This window comes from Nothoprocta perdicaria, unplaced genomic scaffold (assembly GCF_003342845.1).
Source record: "Nothoprocta perdicaria isolate Ctin4 unplaced genomic scaffold, notPer1 scaffold_108, whole genome shotgun sequence".
Taxonomy (NCBI): domain Eukaryota; kingdom Metazoa; phylum Chordata; class Aves; order Tinamiformes; family Tinamidae; genus Nothoprocta; species Nothoprocta perdicaria.
The window spans coordinates 1524227-1539998 of NW_020454183.1; the positions used below are offsets into that span (position 1 = coordinate 1524227).

Here is a 15772-nt window from a genome sequence, read left to right on the forward strand (position 1 = left end):
GCAAAAGCAGCATTTTAGGGCAGAATCATTGCACCAATTACTTAGATGGGTGGGGGGCAGCATTAGAATTCCATCTACAAGTGATAAAGTGTCTGACAGCAATTAGTTAGTAGAGGACAAATCCTACCTTTCCAAGGGAGCTCTATCAGCAAGGAGAGCTCAAATGTCCTCATTCCACTCTCACTCTAGTTGAGCACAAGACATACCATCTTTCTATTAAAAGCATATTTTGAGAAGAGACTCTGGTATGTCTAAATATTGCTCAGAGAGAGGAAAAGAAAGATAAATTTTCAGCTTCACCTCACCTCAAGAACATGCTGTCAAAGTAAAGTGATTAAAAATGAGGCTGTCACCCACAAAGTTATTTAACTTCAGGGTAAAGCTATATTTAGATGATGGGAGCCGATTAGTTTAGGGTTTTTTTTTTTCCATCTTCTTCTCCCCTTTAATGAGTACTGCTTCTGCATTCCCTTAATCTTTGAAATATGTCTTAATATCTAGTAGACAGGAGGGACAGTAGGAAATGAGTGAAAAATTAAGATTTTCTCACAAATAGTGCCTCTGGGGAGGCAGTCTCTGCATTTGCTGCATCTCCAGACCCCCTAACCTTTTCCCAGCTGCCAAAATTGAATTATTGAAGACATATGATAGGAAATATTTTTAAATGGTCATTAATTTACAGAGCCAATTGGGATGATAAATTAATATTCTTGCCCTCAGGAGCAATAAAGCAAAGTAGTTGAGTGTATAATATCCCCTATAAGATTTTTATTATTAATGAAAAAAGCACCTAAGTCAGGAAATACACCTTACGGCCCAAGGCAGCAGGACACGCAGGAATTCAGTGCTCAATACCATGAGCCTCCTGTTAATCTTAGTTGCATTTGAATTAAAAGATTAAAAGAAAGAGAGGTAGAAATGCAGATAGACAGCACGATCACAAACATTTCTTTCTAAATAAGAGTACCATTTTAAGTCCGATATCCTAAGGGGTTTTTCTATTAATAATACATTCTACACAGCCACATGTGATCTCCCCCCAGCCCATGCCCCCAAAGTAAAGGCCAACATGATTATGTACAAAACAACTCACTTTATAAAAGTTCAATTGTGCCAAAAACAGAAGTAATACAATGGTATCCACCAACAAGCATCCAGTATCAAGCAGATTCACACAGCAGTGCTACAAAATAGCTACAAAAGAACAGAGCATTTTAAACTAGTTCTGACTGCCAGTATAATCAAAATTGTAGTTCTGCCAGCCAGTATAATCAAAATTAACACCTTTAAGCTGTGGACAGAAATGTTAAACTGTTTAGCTAACCCTAGCCAACATTTTGTTTTTCAGGAAAATATATATTCTCATTCAACATCACATTTAGAAGTGTTCTCTTTAATATCTAGTTCCAAGATATTAAAAACAACAACAAAAAAAAGACACAAAAAAGAAATGTGGACTCCAATTTTAAGTTACTACCCTAAACAGAATAAATAGCCTGTAGACCAGATAAAAAGTAGTATTAGTCAAAAACGAGTTGCAAGATAAGGTATCTTTCCATTGATAGCCCATAGGGCTATATTTTGCCACTTGTCAAGAGATTTTATTTTGAACATACACATATACAACAGCAATGTAATATGTGGTCTATGTAAAAACAAACAAAAACACCCTCCGCACGCTCCAAGCATGTGGTTCACGTGCAGATGCAGAGAAAGGATTAAACAGACTTTCCAGATGCCATTAGGATGCAGAAGTTCCATCAAAATTATTCCCTCAGCTTTCTGAGAAATCTAGCCAACCCAAAATTGTGCTCATCTTCACTTAAAGATGAGTCAGTCCCCAGCATCAGCAGCTACATTAAATCCCACTGTCGAAACATGCAGCTAACATGAAACCTGGCATAAAAAGTATTAAATATATCACATAAAGTCAGATTTCAAGATGAACAATATCCCTGAACTCAGCTCACTGCACACTCAACACGGACAGCAATACATAGATGAAGGTGTTGCAATCATTAAATCAGATCACAGATTTACCATAGGTAACTTTTAGCTGTTGCAGACAAGTTCTGTAAGCTTTTAGAGTTACTCCAAAGCACACATTTCCTAGATTTTAAACTGCATGACAATTTTATCTAGTTTTCTCTCTTTATGAGAGTACTTTTTCAAAGTCATCCTCAATCTAAGACTAGTATTTCATACAGCATAAGAAATGCTGTTGTGGAATAAATAAGTAAGATGAGGCAGCTGCAAAATTAATATGCACACAGGTTAATACTAAGAAAGTTTAGGTAGTCTAGCTTCTAGTAACCTATTGAAAACTTACTTGATCTAAGTTCTACTGTTTGAAAGAGGGGACTCTCCCTAAGCAAAAAAAAAAAATCTACCCCAACCTGTCCACATTTCCCAATCTAATTTTTATAATGTGTTTTAGTATTGAATCTATCAAGCCAAAATATCTCCTAATTGAACCTTTCTTGAAGGACATTTGATAAAGGCAGAAAACTCAGGTATAATGTATTATGCAGGAGACACAGCATAACTGAAAATCAGCAACATGGAATGTACCTTCAGATTTGTGCAGAGCAACAGGTATTTACATGTTCAGGGTAGTTACCTGTCCGTTATGAATTATTTTTCCTCTGTATAAATTAAAAAACTATGAAAAGTCAGAACTGGGAAGACAGAAATTCCCATTATCTTTTAAAGTTCAAGTCAAGATAACTTCGCAGCACTTCCTTTAGACAATAGCATATTGCTCATATAAAAGGTCTCTTATCCTATAGAAGTCCTGACAGAGGCAGCCTTCCAATCCAATGCGTCCTGTTTCAGTCTGAAACAAAAGACAAGTTTCAATTGATTATGTCAATGAGATGCTTAATTTTCACTTGGAATCCGTGCAATGAATTATTTACCGAGGAGCTGAAGACACAGAACACCTACCCTGCGAACGGCCACCAGGTTGTTGCACACGAGCACCCCTCCTACAAACTCAGCCTGAATACCTTCCCGCAGAAGAACTTGCTTGAAGTCAGACAGCCTTGGCTCGTTCATAAACACAGACTGATGACCAGGAACCTGGAAACAAGGCACACACTTGTAAGCACTCTGCTTCGACCTTACACTGCTCCAGTTTTCCTCATTATTCAGTTAGTAACAACACGGCCCATGGACAGGCTATGACAGGGTCGTAAGTTACAGAATTAGTTCCCTTTCTGTCACTTGCAGCAAGATCTTTGCAGAATAGGAAGGCCTTAGAAGCCATTAAGCATGAGAAAGGTTTTCTCCTGTGTTTGTGCTCAAGAAAACTGTAAAGCTGCCCCTGAACATCTCTCCTGTGAGCCACAACAGACACAGGGACAGAGCTGCAGCAAACAGTGTTGCTGGCAGTACATATCGCTGGCACCCTTGTCCTTAGCCAGAGCAGCCTTTACAGTTCTCTCAAATTTATCAAGCTGCTAAAACAGGCTACAATTCGGGGTATGCAAGAGTGTCTTCAAGTAATAATACAATGAGGAGGCATTTTTATTATACTCATAGATGCACAATATTTTCATTTAAGCATAGATGAAAAAAATTAAAGGAATGAACTCCCAAGCCACTATACAGAAATAAAAACACATGCTTCTCAAAGATGGGTATTGTTAATTACAATAAATGAAGCATTTTTCACAGCATCAAGAAAACATGCCAAAACCCAGGAGAAACTAAGCACCAACTGGCTTCCAAAGCCACAAATACTAACTATTAATGAAACAAGTAAAATTAACTATGGTCTTATATCACTAACTAGATGGCAACTGTATTATGCTAGGCACTAGTAATAGACACCAATGAATTTTCACTATAAAAAGCTTAAATTTTGAACATAGAACAGTAGCGTCTTTAAAGAAAAAAAGTTTCAGGTGAACTTTTATTTCAGTAAAGACAATAATTAAGCTCTAAGCACCAGAAAGAAATCTGAACACAAGAGTCAAAACAAATCCAAACCAGGAATGTTTCTGTACCTCATGAGGTGGCAGAGGTTCCAAAGTAGGAATGATCTCACTCTCCTCACACATTTCCTTATCATCATCTCCAAACAGGCTTTTCATGGCCTTCTGCTGTGCAATGACACTGGAGTCTGCAGAAGGCACATCCACCTGCATCTCTAAGTCTTCATCCTCCCTCAGCTCTCCCTCTTCCAAAATAACTCCAGTGTCCACTTTGGAAACTCGCATGTCCAAGACACCATCTATCCAAGCCAGCTCGGCATCTTTGGCTTTGCAGAACTGAAGGGAGCTGACCAGGGAATCTTTTAACCTGACCTAGATTGGACAAAAGTAAAAACACTATTGATTTCACAGGAAATGCAAAAGATATTTCACAGAGTCCTTACTCCAAGCTTTAGAAATATGGAGTTTTCCTCTCAGTGTCCTCTGGACACCTTTAATTCATAGTCCTTTAGGGAGGGAAAGGAGGGAAGCAGTATCACCACAGAAAGATGCTAAATGCTTATAAATTATGATGTGGGTAGCCCCCATCTTGCCACTTGAAAGTAAGGGAACAGTAACTTTTTGGATGCTACTTAAATGAAAAGAGCTTTCACAACTACCAGGTTGAGTTAAACTTACAGTGAGAGCAATCCCTTTAAAATTATCCAAAATATTTTTCTTGTGGCCAAGGAATTCCTCAGTTGGCCTTTGTAAGTTGGAAACTTTTTTGAATGGATTCAGGTGAGGAAACAGCAACTCTAAATTGAACATCTATACGCAAGTGGTAAATAATATTTTATTGCAGGAAGGGATTTTGTAAAAATCAGATTGTGATTAGCACATTAGTTTACTCTGCCTTGCCTGGCAAATATGAAGTTTTTAACCCATTAGGGAAAGCCCCATTCTGCAAGAACATTATCCACATGAGACTGTGTGACTGTGATAGCAGCATAAGGGCTGCAACTGTATGAAGGACACAGCAGCTTATAAAGCTTTACCCTTGCTGCACAAGACCCTCAGAAGACACTGATATTTCTAGTGTCCCAAGCTTTTTCCTAATTCAATGTCTCCAAACTACTTCATCCACTCAGAAATATATATATATAGATATAAAAATATCAAACAAAAAATAATTCTAGGCAGAAGGTTTTTATTTTTGTAAAGAGGAAATTATTAAAACTCTTTCTAGAGAAGTGTTTTGCAAAAAAATCATAACCTTGTCACTTCTAATAAACTAAAAGCTTAAGCTTAAAAAAACACAGAAAACACTGTTTTGAGAAAGGTTCTTCTTGAGATTCCACAAGCAACCTTAAAATGCAGTTAGCACATACTGTGTTTCAAATATAAGCATTAGAAATCTCTTAAGAATTCAGTAAAACAAGTTGACATTTCCATAGACTTTTACACGAGTAGAAGTTTCTAATATATTACCTGGTAGATATGAGTTTCACTAGTTGCATCTACAGTTTCGTGCAGTTTGGGCATGTAAACTTTAATATCTTTTCCACCAAAAGCTCTGCAACACTCTGCAAGGTCCAGACTGGCTTCAGGAGGCCCATGGACAATGATCAGCTGTCTCGGCTTCATTTGGTTAATAATTTTTTTAATTGAGTCACCATCTGAACGCCCTTCATAGTCGATATAGGTAACTCTAGCTCTAGTTTCAATTAAAAAAATAAAGAAATTTAAAGTACTTCAAGATATTTAAAATAGAATAAACAAAAGGTGCCAGCACAAGGTATACCTCACAGCTGCTCAGCCATCATAGATAAGTAGATAAAGACAAAACACAGGATTGTTAAATATCAGCATGTGTATACAGCTTAACATATATATATTCCCCCAAAGCACTTCAAGTTATCTAAAACATGACAGAAGTACAGATTGTATCTGAACAAGTCTTTTTTCTAGAAATACATCTGCACATTACATAACAATACATTTGACTAACTGTGCTGACATGTACGCTGCACCGGTTGCCTTTTCTCCCAGCTTCCCACTCGTCCCCATGATACAGTCCAACAGCATAAAAAAAGGCAAATCAAAATGAACAAAAAAATAACTAGCAAAAGAAGTTTGAAGAAAGGGACAAGCTTGAGCTGGTTTCAATCCACATATTCCCTCTGAGCAGCTGGCAACACCCAACACCACGAGCGTGAGCATATTAGAGATCAGTAATGGGGATCCCTTTGCACTACAATTGACCACATATTGAAATTGCTGCATTTTGCTATGCACAACTTACATTTGCCTTGTGATTTCAGTACACTGCTCTATCACTCTGCTAAATCACAAGTTCTAAGTAACAAATATCTTCAAATAAGTATATCTTATAAGACACCTTCCACACATGGGACGTCTAAAGAACTGGAGACTAACACTGGAAGAGAGACAAAGCAAACGAACACTGGTTCCACTGCACCTGCCTTCCCACCAGCACCCTCTTAGCTATGAGTTCACCTAAATCAAGAGCACAGCCACTCACTTGATTTCCATGGACTCTGTTGCTGAAATACATTTGGTAGGAACATCTGATAAATCCTGGTCCACGGGTTCTTCTCCATTTGTCAAACCAGACTCTAATTTGCTTTTTTCTTCTTCTGTTGCTTGAAGTTCTGGAACCAGAAAATCCTCCGGTCTAAAGAATAAAAAGGGTTTTGTTTTGGAATTGTCTTACAATAGCACCCAAGGACTGCATATTATAGAAGCAACATCTACTGTATTACTACTGACATGCTTTATAAACCAGTGCCAGTAAGAGTATCGCATATGCCTCCACTATATCCATACTTAAATAGAGCTCACTTGGAAGAGATCACTTGGTATTTTAGAATACTTGTGAATTCTAAAAGAGAATTGTAGAATACTAGCAAATGGAAAGATTTTATCAAGCATTATTTCAAATAGAGCAAATATTGCTAACTTTTCCTAGAATAAATTATGTTTCTTCCTCTTGTAATTACCTATAATTTTCATCAATTCATAATAAAAACAAGAATAAATCAGGTTCCAAAGGGTATTTTTATCTTCCCTTGTAAAATAAAAAACAATGATTGTCCTTACATGGCGCACATTCTAAAAGGGTCAAGGACCAGCATTGTGAAGCTTCAATGCCATCACAAGCCTTCCATGAAATTTAGTGCAAACTACATTTTCAGTTACCACATTCTAAAAGCAGGTAATAACAAAGCACAAATAACACTGATTTTTACAAGTTTTACTTTTGAACTCTAACTACTCTATATCAGCAAGCATGACTGGTTTTTTTCCCCCCCCACATACTTGATAATCTCTCCATATTCATCCCATTTAATTCTTTCCTCAGGAGCTGGAAACATGGGATAAGATTTCTTCGCCTGTTTGAAGAAACTTCCTTTCCGATTACCTTCCCCTTTCATCATTAAATCATGTTTGGTCTTATGCACAGTTGGCTGATCAACATCCTCTTCAGCGTCACTCTCATCGCTGGAATCTATATCTGCCCTGAAATGTCAAAAAAAAAAGCATTGTTTTTTTCTTTGGGTTTAGTATTAGATAAACACACTGAATGGGAAATAACAATCCACAGATCACCAGATATTTTCAGGAGGATGAAGACAGTTTATATATCTGAGAAAATCCTCACAGCCAAATATCAGACAAAACAGACTGGCTCATCATAGCATCTTAAGTCAATCATCCAAAAGTCCTGAATGCCCTCAGATGAGCTTTTCAAAACTAAATATTGCAGTTGTATTCAACTGTCCATAGTTGAACTCATCCCTGTTCAATATTAATCTGTCTGTAGCTGAATCACCATGTTGATCACAGAAATCTCAACTCTGATAACAAAAGCAGAATGCAGCAATATGCAGCAAACTTACTCTTTGGATTGTTCCAACTTCTTAGCTGCTTCTTTCTTTAGTTTCTCCTTTTCTAGGTATTCTTCAAGTTCTTTTCCCTCCAATTTGACACGTTTTCTCAACTACAGAATCAATAATATTATTTTGAGTGACACAGCTGTAATACCTTATTAGCAGTACGTAGGAAAAGTAAGTACCAAGAGTAAGTACATCTTTTTCACATACAAGATTATGCAGACTTATGCACTTTGGCATGGCAATACCATGATAACCTTCAAAGGTCTCAAAGGAGACTTCCTAAGGAAAAATGGCATGCTAAAAGTATTAAAAAAAATCAAGCAATTTACAAAAATCCCTCAAACAAAACTCTTTAGCATTCATCTCTGTTTCAATAACTGAAACAGGCAAAGCTAAACTTGCACTCTGATTGTGTCACTAATCAAAGACAAACAATTTGGCAAACTTTAGACTAGCTGGCAAAGCAATAAGAAGTTTTGTTGCTTGTTTACTACAAGTCAGATCAGAGACTAGGTCACTATGTATACTGCTGGATCCCAATAAGAATATATTCACTGCAATCTTACGTTTTTACATTGTAATCTTATGTTTGTATCAGACATAAGTAGGCACGAGAAAAACTTCTTGAAAAACTGTTAAGTCATGCTTTGTATTCTTTTTAGTTCTAGCTTTCATTTAGTTTTCTAATTATAGTGATTCCATATTTTACTCTCGATTTGATTTCTCCCCTCAACACACGAAACAGATGATTTTCCAGCAGGAATCATCATACAATGTTATCTGCACATCAGTTGCAAGTAGAATTCTTTCTATTATAACAAAAAGATACAAAAGTGCTCTCTTAGTACAAAGTATTTTAAGACACTGAGATGAGCACCAAGCTGGAGCCACATCACCAAAAGACATTTCATAAGTTTCTTAATGCAAGTACTATTTTTACATAAATTTAACCACAATTGGTTGAATAGGCAATATATTTGAGATGTCCATTTGCCACTAGAAGTGTTTTCAGTAGGTCAAAAACATGAAAATAAAACTACATTTAGTCTTGATCATATTCCCCCAGACTGTCCATATAAAAAAGTTGAAGTTATAAAGAGAACTCTTACCTCAATATCTATAACTTTTTCAGAAGGATTATCAATCAGAAACCGTGCTAACGTTCCAGGTGTAGTGCGGTAAGTTAAAATAATAGAGTTTTTAGAATCCTGGCACCACTGAATGAAGAGATCTCTAGAAAAGCCACATTCTAAATCAGGCTGACTAGCAAGAACAACTTTTGGACTAGGCACTCGAGCCAAATCAGACAGGCTGTGACATAAGGAGAGGTGACGGAACTGAAACGGATTGTTTCTCTTGTCTTCAAAGCACCTCATCAGTTTGTCACTCATCCATTCAACCTAAAATGTATTAAAAACAAAGTTAGCTACAAATACAAGGAATACAAATTCTAAACTGATGCACAAACCCAGTATTAAGTAAAAGAAGGCATTATGTACGTGTTTACATAAATGTTTGACATACTGAGAAAAGGTTACCAATGTACTGATATCCGTGCTGCTGCTTTTAGTATCTGCAGCTATGCTGACGAAGCTTGGGATGAAACAAATGGAAAAATCAATGTGCAGATGGAAGCCCAGACCTATGCTTTGACTCTGGCTACTTGATCTGAAGATGAACATTCAAGATAGAAACACAAAACCATGTACCTAGTCAAAATTCTATTTTGAAAAACTACAAAACTAACCTGTGATTTAGAGAATTCCACTACATTGTAGCTGACATTATTCAAAAGTGCTAGGGAGTAGACTCCTAATCCTGCGTCTTTTGTTCTCCATATCTGATCAAGAAGCTGAGCAAGTTCCAGAACTCTGCCTGCTGTGTCCACAGCTATCAATACATTTCCATCACCTCGTAGGGTCTCCAAAACATTAGCTGAAAATGGAAAGCAAACAAATAAAAAGACCTTTTACTTTGAACTATAATTAAAATAGTGTTTCACTACAATCCAATAGCAACCACAGTCAAAAGCAAACTGAACTCAAAAATACATTAAACTTCAGATCTCAGAGCAGCGATACTCTTTTTCTTTTTAATTTTTAATTTTGTTTTCCTGATTTTTAATAATATCATGAAAAAAGTCACTTAAAATCTCTGAAGAGATCAAACACTATTACACTAAAATACACAGTTTTCAAACAAAGTCAAAGAGATAACGCAAATCATTGTTCTCAGGAAAACGTTTTACATTATCACAGAGTTAGTACTGGAAGAAAAGAGTAACTCAAGGTTAAATTTTAATGAAGAACCTTAATTTGGATGCTGAGGAACTGATGATAGGAAAAAAATATGAAGGTTAACAAAACACGTTATGGTTATTTTGAACCCCAAAGAGAATACATACTCAGTAGCTGTTCATCTCTCTGCTTCCTCCTAGGCTGGACGTAAGTGGCATTAAATGAATCTGTAATAAGCAACGAAGGTCTGCTCAGCATTTCCAAGGAACATCCATTCAGGTGACTGTGGAAAAAGGCCAAACCTCACTCGTTTGCATTTTATAAGGAAAATGGAGAGCTAACTTCTAAAGGTTTATATGTACAGAAATCTTATTCAGTTGCTGAAGACTCTTAGAAATGAAGGAAAGAGAACTACTTAAAGAAAAGACTTCAGGTCAAGAATAGAGGATGTTCAAGAAAAGTCAAAGCCTAATTAAATACATTATTAGAAAGAGATTAATTCCTATCACAGATACCATCTTTGTTAAATCAGGTACAAGAAAGAACAGTGACAGTTTCAAACAGTTTTTTTTTCTACCTTCCTTCTCATTCACTTTAAGTCTTAAACTAAAAGCTTTGAAAGTTTTAGTTTGAAAATGAAAGTTTTCTTGTCTTAAACTGAGCTTCGTAAAAAAAATTAATGTCAAACATAAAAACCATCTTATTTGAATATTTATTTTCCAGGCCTTTTACCATCTACCTCAAATAAAGATGTTAAATATGGAAAACAAGGCATGAGATGTTTCATGCAAGTCTTGTCTAAGGTAGAAAAAGTGCATTTTCTCCCCACTAAAAAAAACCCCACACAATTAAAAACATAAAGGTTCCCAGATCTAAGGACCAGGTAGTTCTGTAGACAATTTTGTCTATTAAAAAATTTACCGCATGTTTTATATCCCCCTGGACTTCTTCCTAAAAGGTAAATGCTGCATCCCACCCTTAAACATAATTATGATACTTTAATGGGATCTCAATTCAAATCCTTCTTGGTTGAATTGTTGTAAAGTTGAATTGCTAAGTAAAGTTGAATTGTAATACATTGTAAGTTCCTCTTTATCCCTTCTAAAGCAAAACAGTCTCTGTGAAAGCAAAAAAACAATGTTTTTTTTTAATATACACAGCCAAAAATTTTGTATTGTTGTTTCCTTTCTTGAGTGAGATATTCTTTTTTCAAATGGCAAGAACAAAAGTTTCCTGCTTCAAATAAATAAATAAATACAAATAAATAAATCTGCAAATAAATACAAATACAAATAAATAAATCTGAAGGGAATGAATAAATCCACAGTTGATGTGTAAAATTGATTAAGCAAATTCAGCTGAACAAAAACAGAAAACAGTGGTCTTAAGAAGCCTAGTGAAGACTGAGACTTCCAAAACTACTTATCTATCATGCAATGATTACACACACTTAACACAACAAGCAAGAAACAGACTTGACTATTTTGAACATACATCTCCCTCTTGTGGTTGAAATCGACTGCATAAACAATTTCTTCCTCTCCATCTTTGACAATCTTCCAGATTGTGCCTCCTATCATGTGACCAGCTGGCAACGGTGTGATTGACAGACCATGGCCTTTGCCTACAAAGAAACGTCATTTTAAAAAACTTTCAGTGTTTCAGGTATATGTATTAAAATTCACTATTCTAAATAAAACACAGTAATTTTAAAACTAAATATGGAAGTTATTTGAATTATTCATTTGAATAATAATAATAATAATGAATAAAATCACTTGAATTTTTAATTCAAATTAAGTGTGTAAATCACTAAGTAATCTATCCCTCCTTCACATCTAGCCAATAACTGCATAGAGTTGAAATTTGTTTTGCAATTCACTTCTACTCTGCCCCCAGGAAAAAAAACTAAAGCAAAAATCACTTCTTTCCCCTACTTTGCCAGTTCACAAAGGCAGAGCATTCTGCTGCTGTAACCATGCACCTAAGCAACAGTGAGTTCCGTAACATGCATAAAATACCAAAGCAAGGGCACCTGTGAGCCTTGTAGGCCTCTTTTGTACTGAGTACAGAGGCCCAGCAGGCCTCTTTTCTGCACGATCTAGAATATTTACTACATCACTCATGGTCCAGGTACTTATAAAACACATGGAAATTAGACTGGAAATTCACCTCAACAACACACACACACAAACTGCAAAGGGTTGCAGGAAGGGGGGCTGTGACAGGCTGCAGCACAAGGCAGGAATGACAAGGCTTTTCAGCACCTGGTGACTTCTTTTAAAGCCCTGTTGCTCCTTGTCATTGGTGCTAAACTAGATCTTTGGTAGCATCAGACTAGATCACCCATGACAAATGCTCCCTGCCGTTGCTGTATTCCACTGGTTTGCACAAATGCACACAGCTTTTGCAAAAAATAAAACATGTGTTACCTTGTTTGATAATTTATCAAGTCTTTTTGAGTCACTTCAATTAAATATGGAAGGAGTGAGGTGTTACAGAATAGAAGTTCACTAAACTCCTCATAGACTGTAAAAAACCATCAGCATGGACAGAACCCTACTTTAAAGCTAATATCTGTAGAAAGGGTCAACAGCCTTTTAATGATAATTTCCCACTTTCTTTTTTTCCTCTCCATATTATAGAGTATTTTGGCAAATAACATTCAGGTACTAGGAGATGATGCAACTCTGACAAGCTACAGGCAATCAGGCTGCATGATTTGTGCAAGACCAGGACTTCCATTTCATTTGGATATTTAAACTCAGCAAGAGTAAGCAGCAGCTGATTCTCAGAATGCCAGTTCTCAACATTAAGCCATACTTAATACCATGCAAAGTCTGCCAAAATCTCCTTGCCCAGACACTTCAAGTGGGTCACCTATTCATCCTCCAGAAAGTCTTTCCCTTTGTAAAGTCGTACCTACAACTTGGCATGAGTGAATGCTTTTTAGAGACATAAGTAAATTCCAAGAAAAGTCTGAAAAATATCAAAGAAAAACAAATGCCTAAACTGAACTTGGCAGAGTCAAACTCTGCCAAGTGGGAAAATTAATAAAGAGTGAGTCTTCTCCGTGCTAATTTAAGAGGAAATTCTACCCATTTCTAAATACAAATACTGAGGAAGATCATCAGCTGATACAGAGCAACACAGGCCTGCTTTAGAAGTCTGTGTTCAAGGCATGAATACAGAGACCTACTCCTTCCTAAAAAGTTACCTTAATTCATAGTGAAATGCAACTGAGCCATTAAAACATGAGACATTTATCAAAACGTTTGCTGACAGAAAAGTTTTACCTTTCAAGTTGACAATCTGAGAAAACTTCAGCTGTTGTATTTTGTCAAAGGCTGCATCAACATCATCCAACGTGAAGAGAGTGAAGTCTTCTGTGTTATGGCGGGACTAAAACAAATTAAAAAGCAAGGACATTCAAGAAGCTGAGCGTTCTATCGTATCAGAGGGTCCCTGAAAATATCGCTGCAAGCATACCTGATAGAGATCATACATAAACATCTGTCCCATTTTATATACAGGAATAGTTGCATAAATGGCACAGTTTAAGCCCATTTTTCCAACTGCATATGGAAGTGCCCCAAGATGTAAGGGGTCAGGATGAGAAAGAAGAACAGCATCGACCTGGTGAACATGTCTGCAAAAACAAAACAACAAAAGGAGCTAGTGAAAAGATGGTCTGCACTGTATTCTATACTCCTTATCACAACCATTCTGAAAGTAAGAGCACAATCTGCATGCCAAATGACAAGAAATAAATCCTTCTACATCAAGAATAAAATCATAATTAAAAAGCTTACAAATATTTTCAGACACTCAAGTAACAAATATGCATTCAGAAAATGTAATTATAGGAACACAGGAACACATAGGAACTCTGGAAAGTAAGTTCTGGATACATCAACATTAGGAAGTATACTAACAGAGGGGCCAAAAATATTTCCAGTGCAAAGCCATGTTATAAAATGTTTACATATCAAAAAAAGATTATACTTTAATCCAAAACAGACTATAGCTGTTATTCAGATAAGCAATGCCAAGGGAAAAGACCTTAATGTACCTTGAACTGATACAAATGAGATCAAAATGTTTCTTTCATCTTAATCAATTCAAGTTTCCCTGTCCAACATTTGGATCCCCTCACTAGCCGCAGACATATGCACCATTCTTGAGGGACATTCTTCTTGAAAAGGAGATTTGGTTTAATTGCTTCTAAGGTAAGTCACTTAACAAAACTTTAGAAGTTATCCTTAGCATGGATAATCCTCAGTTAAAAGACAAGTATGTCAAAGTCAAGAAAAGTAAGTCTAAAAAACGCATCAGAAGGCTTGGTTTCTTTCAGGAATTTCCATGTTGCAGACTTAACTCTGCAATCAATATGCACATCAGGAAGTTTCCCCACTGTGAACCTACACAAGCTCAGTATAAAACTCTAGATGTGTTTATTTCTCTGCAGGTGTGGGAACACTAATACAATCTTTTCTCCAGCTATCCGTTAAACCTGAAACAGAAGGCAAAACACAAAGCACTTTACCTTTATTTTTTTTTAATGCAAAGAGATTTAAAACTTAGTTAACTGTTCTGTATCAGTTTAGAACCCAGCTCTGTTTCCCAATGGCTCTGATCAGTGTTTTACTCATGAAAAACAAAAATCTAAACCAAAACAAAAGCAAAAGTTTGAGAATCTGAGTAACTTGAAGTGATGTTAGCTCACAAGAAACAGATTTTTTTTTTTTTTTTTTTACTGGAAATACATTAGCACTCATTCATTTAAAATTAAATGATATCCTCAAATGAAAAGAACTCTTTGAGGATTTAACAGCGCCATATATATAAAACTAAGTAACCCTTGAAAAACTTATGAACAACGCTTAAAAAAAAAAAAAAAGAAAGAAAACCCAATCCAACACACACAAACACCTACTTACTTTCTGAGTGAATCAATAACATCCATGGAAAAGTTCTCATCCCAGCCACAGTCCAACAGAAAGCGAAATTCATCCACTTGCAGTAGATAGCAGAGGGCAGACTCCTCCTGCACGCCGCAGAGCGTGGTCAGCTTGATAATTGAGGTCATTTTTGTCTCTCAGGGGGGTTAGTCTCCAGAAGAACTATTCTGGATGGGGGAAGAAAGTAAAAGTTTCACTAGTCAATCCAAGGGGAAAGACCGCTTATTTACATCAACCTTAAACTTCTAACAGTTCTTAGACAGGGTCGCTATCTCATACGCTATGGCTGGTTGTTAGCTATTATCTCTCTTTAGATTCATTGCATTTTAAAGCAGGGAGAAGACAACAAAACAAACAGTTTTAATCGGCCCCAAGGGATTTTTGCTCCCCTCAGCCGAATGGCAGAGCCCTGGGCAGCCCAGGCGCTGCGCTGGGGGCGGCCAGCACGCAGTGACCCCTTTCCCTCCATGGGGGCCAGCCCGGGAGGAACCGGCTCCGCTCTGCCAGGCCGCGGCCCTCGCTCGACAGCGGCCGAGGGGGAGCCCGGCCCGGCCTGGGCGCCTCTCCTCCCCTGGCCCGGCACAAGGAGGCCCCGGCTCCCGCTCGGGAGGAAGCAGCGCGGAGTGCGGAGCTCAGGGAGCGGGAGCCCGCGGCGGGGCCGGGCCCAGGGGCCCCCTCCGGGCGGGCGGCCGGGCGCCGGTACCTGCTCCGCGGGCCTGAGCCGAGCGCCGCCGGGC

General features: G+C 37.4%; 1 protein-coding gene across 1 annotated transcript; it reads right to left on the bottom strand.

Annotated features, from left to right (window-relative positions):
* Window positions 1–1282: 1282 nt before the first annotated feature.
* CPSF2 (cleavage and polyadenylation specific factor 2) lies at window positions 1283–15202 on the bottom strand. Its single transcript, XM_026046657.1, has 14 exons — window positions 15015–15202; window positions 13564–13723; window positions 13371–13476; window positions 11569–11698; window positions 10242–10357; window positions 9585–9772; window positions 8947–9237; window positions 7841–7941; window positions 7260–7460; window positions 6463–6615; window positions 5409–5634; window positions 4011–4310; window positions 2947–3081; window positions 1283–2836 (listed from the first exon to the last, which is right to left on the bottom strand). Exons 1-14 carry the CDS (start codon window positions 15161–15163, stop codon window positions 2744–2746), a joined length of 2349 nt encoding a protein of 782 aa, XP_025902442.1. The 5' UTR covers window positions 15164–15202; the 3' UTR covers window positions 1283–2743.
* Between the last annotated feature and the right edge of the window lie 570 nt (window positions 15203–15772).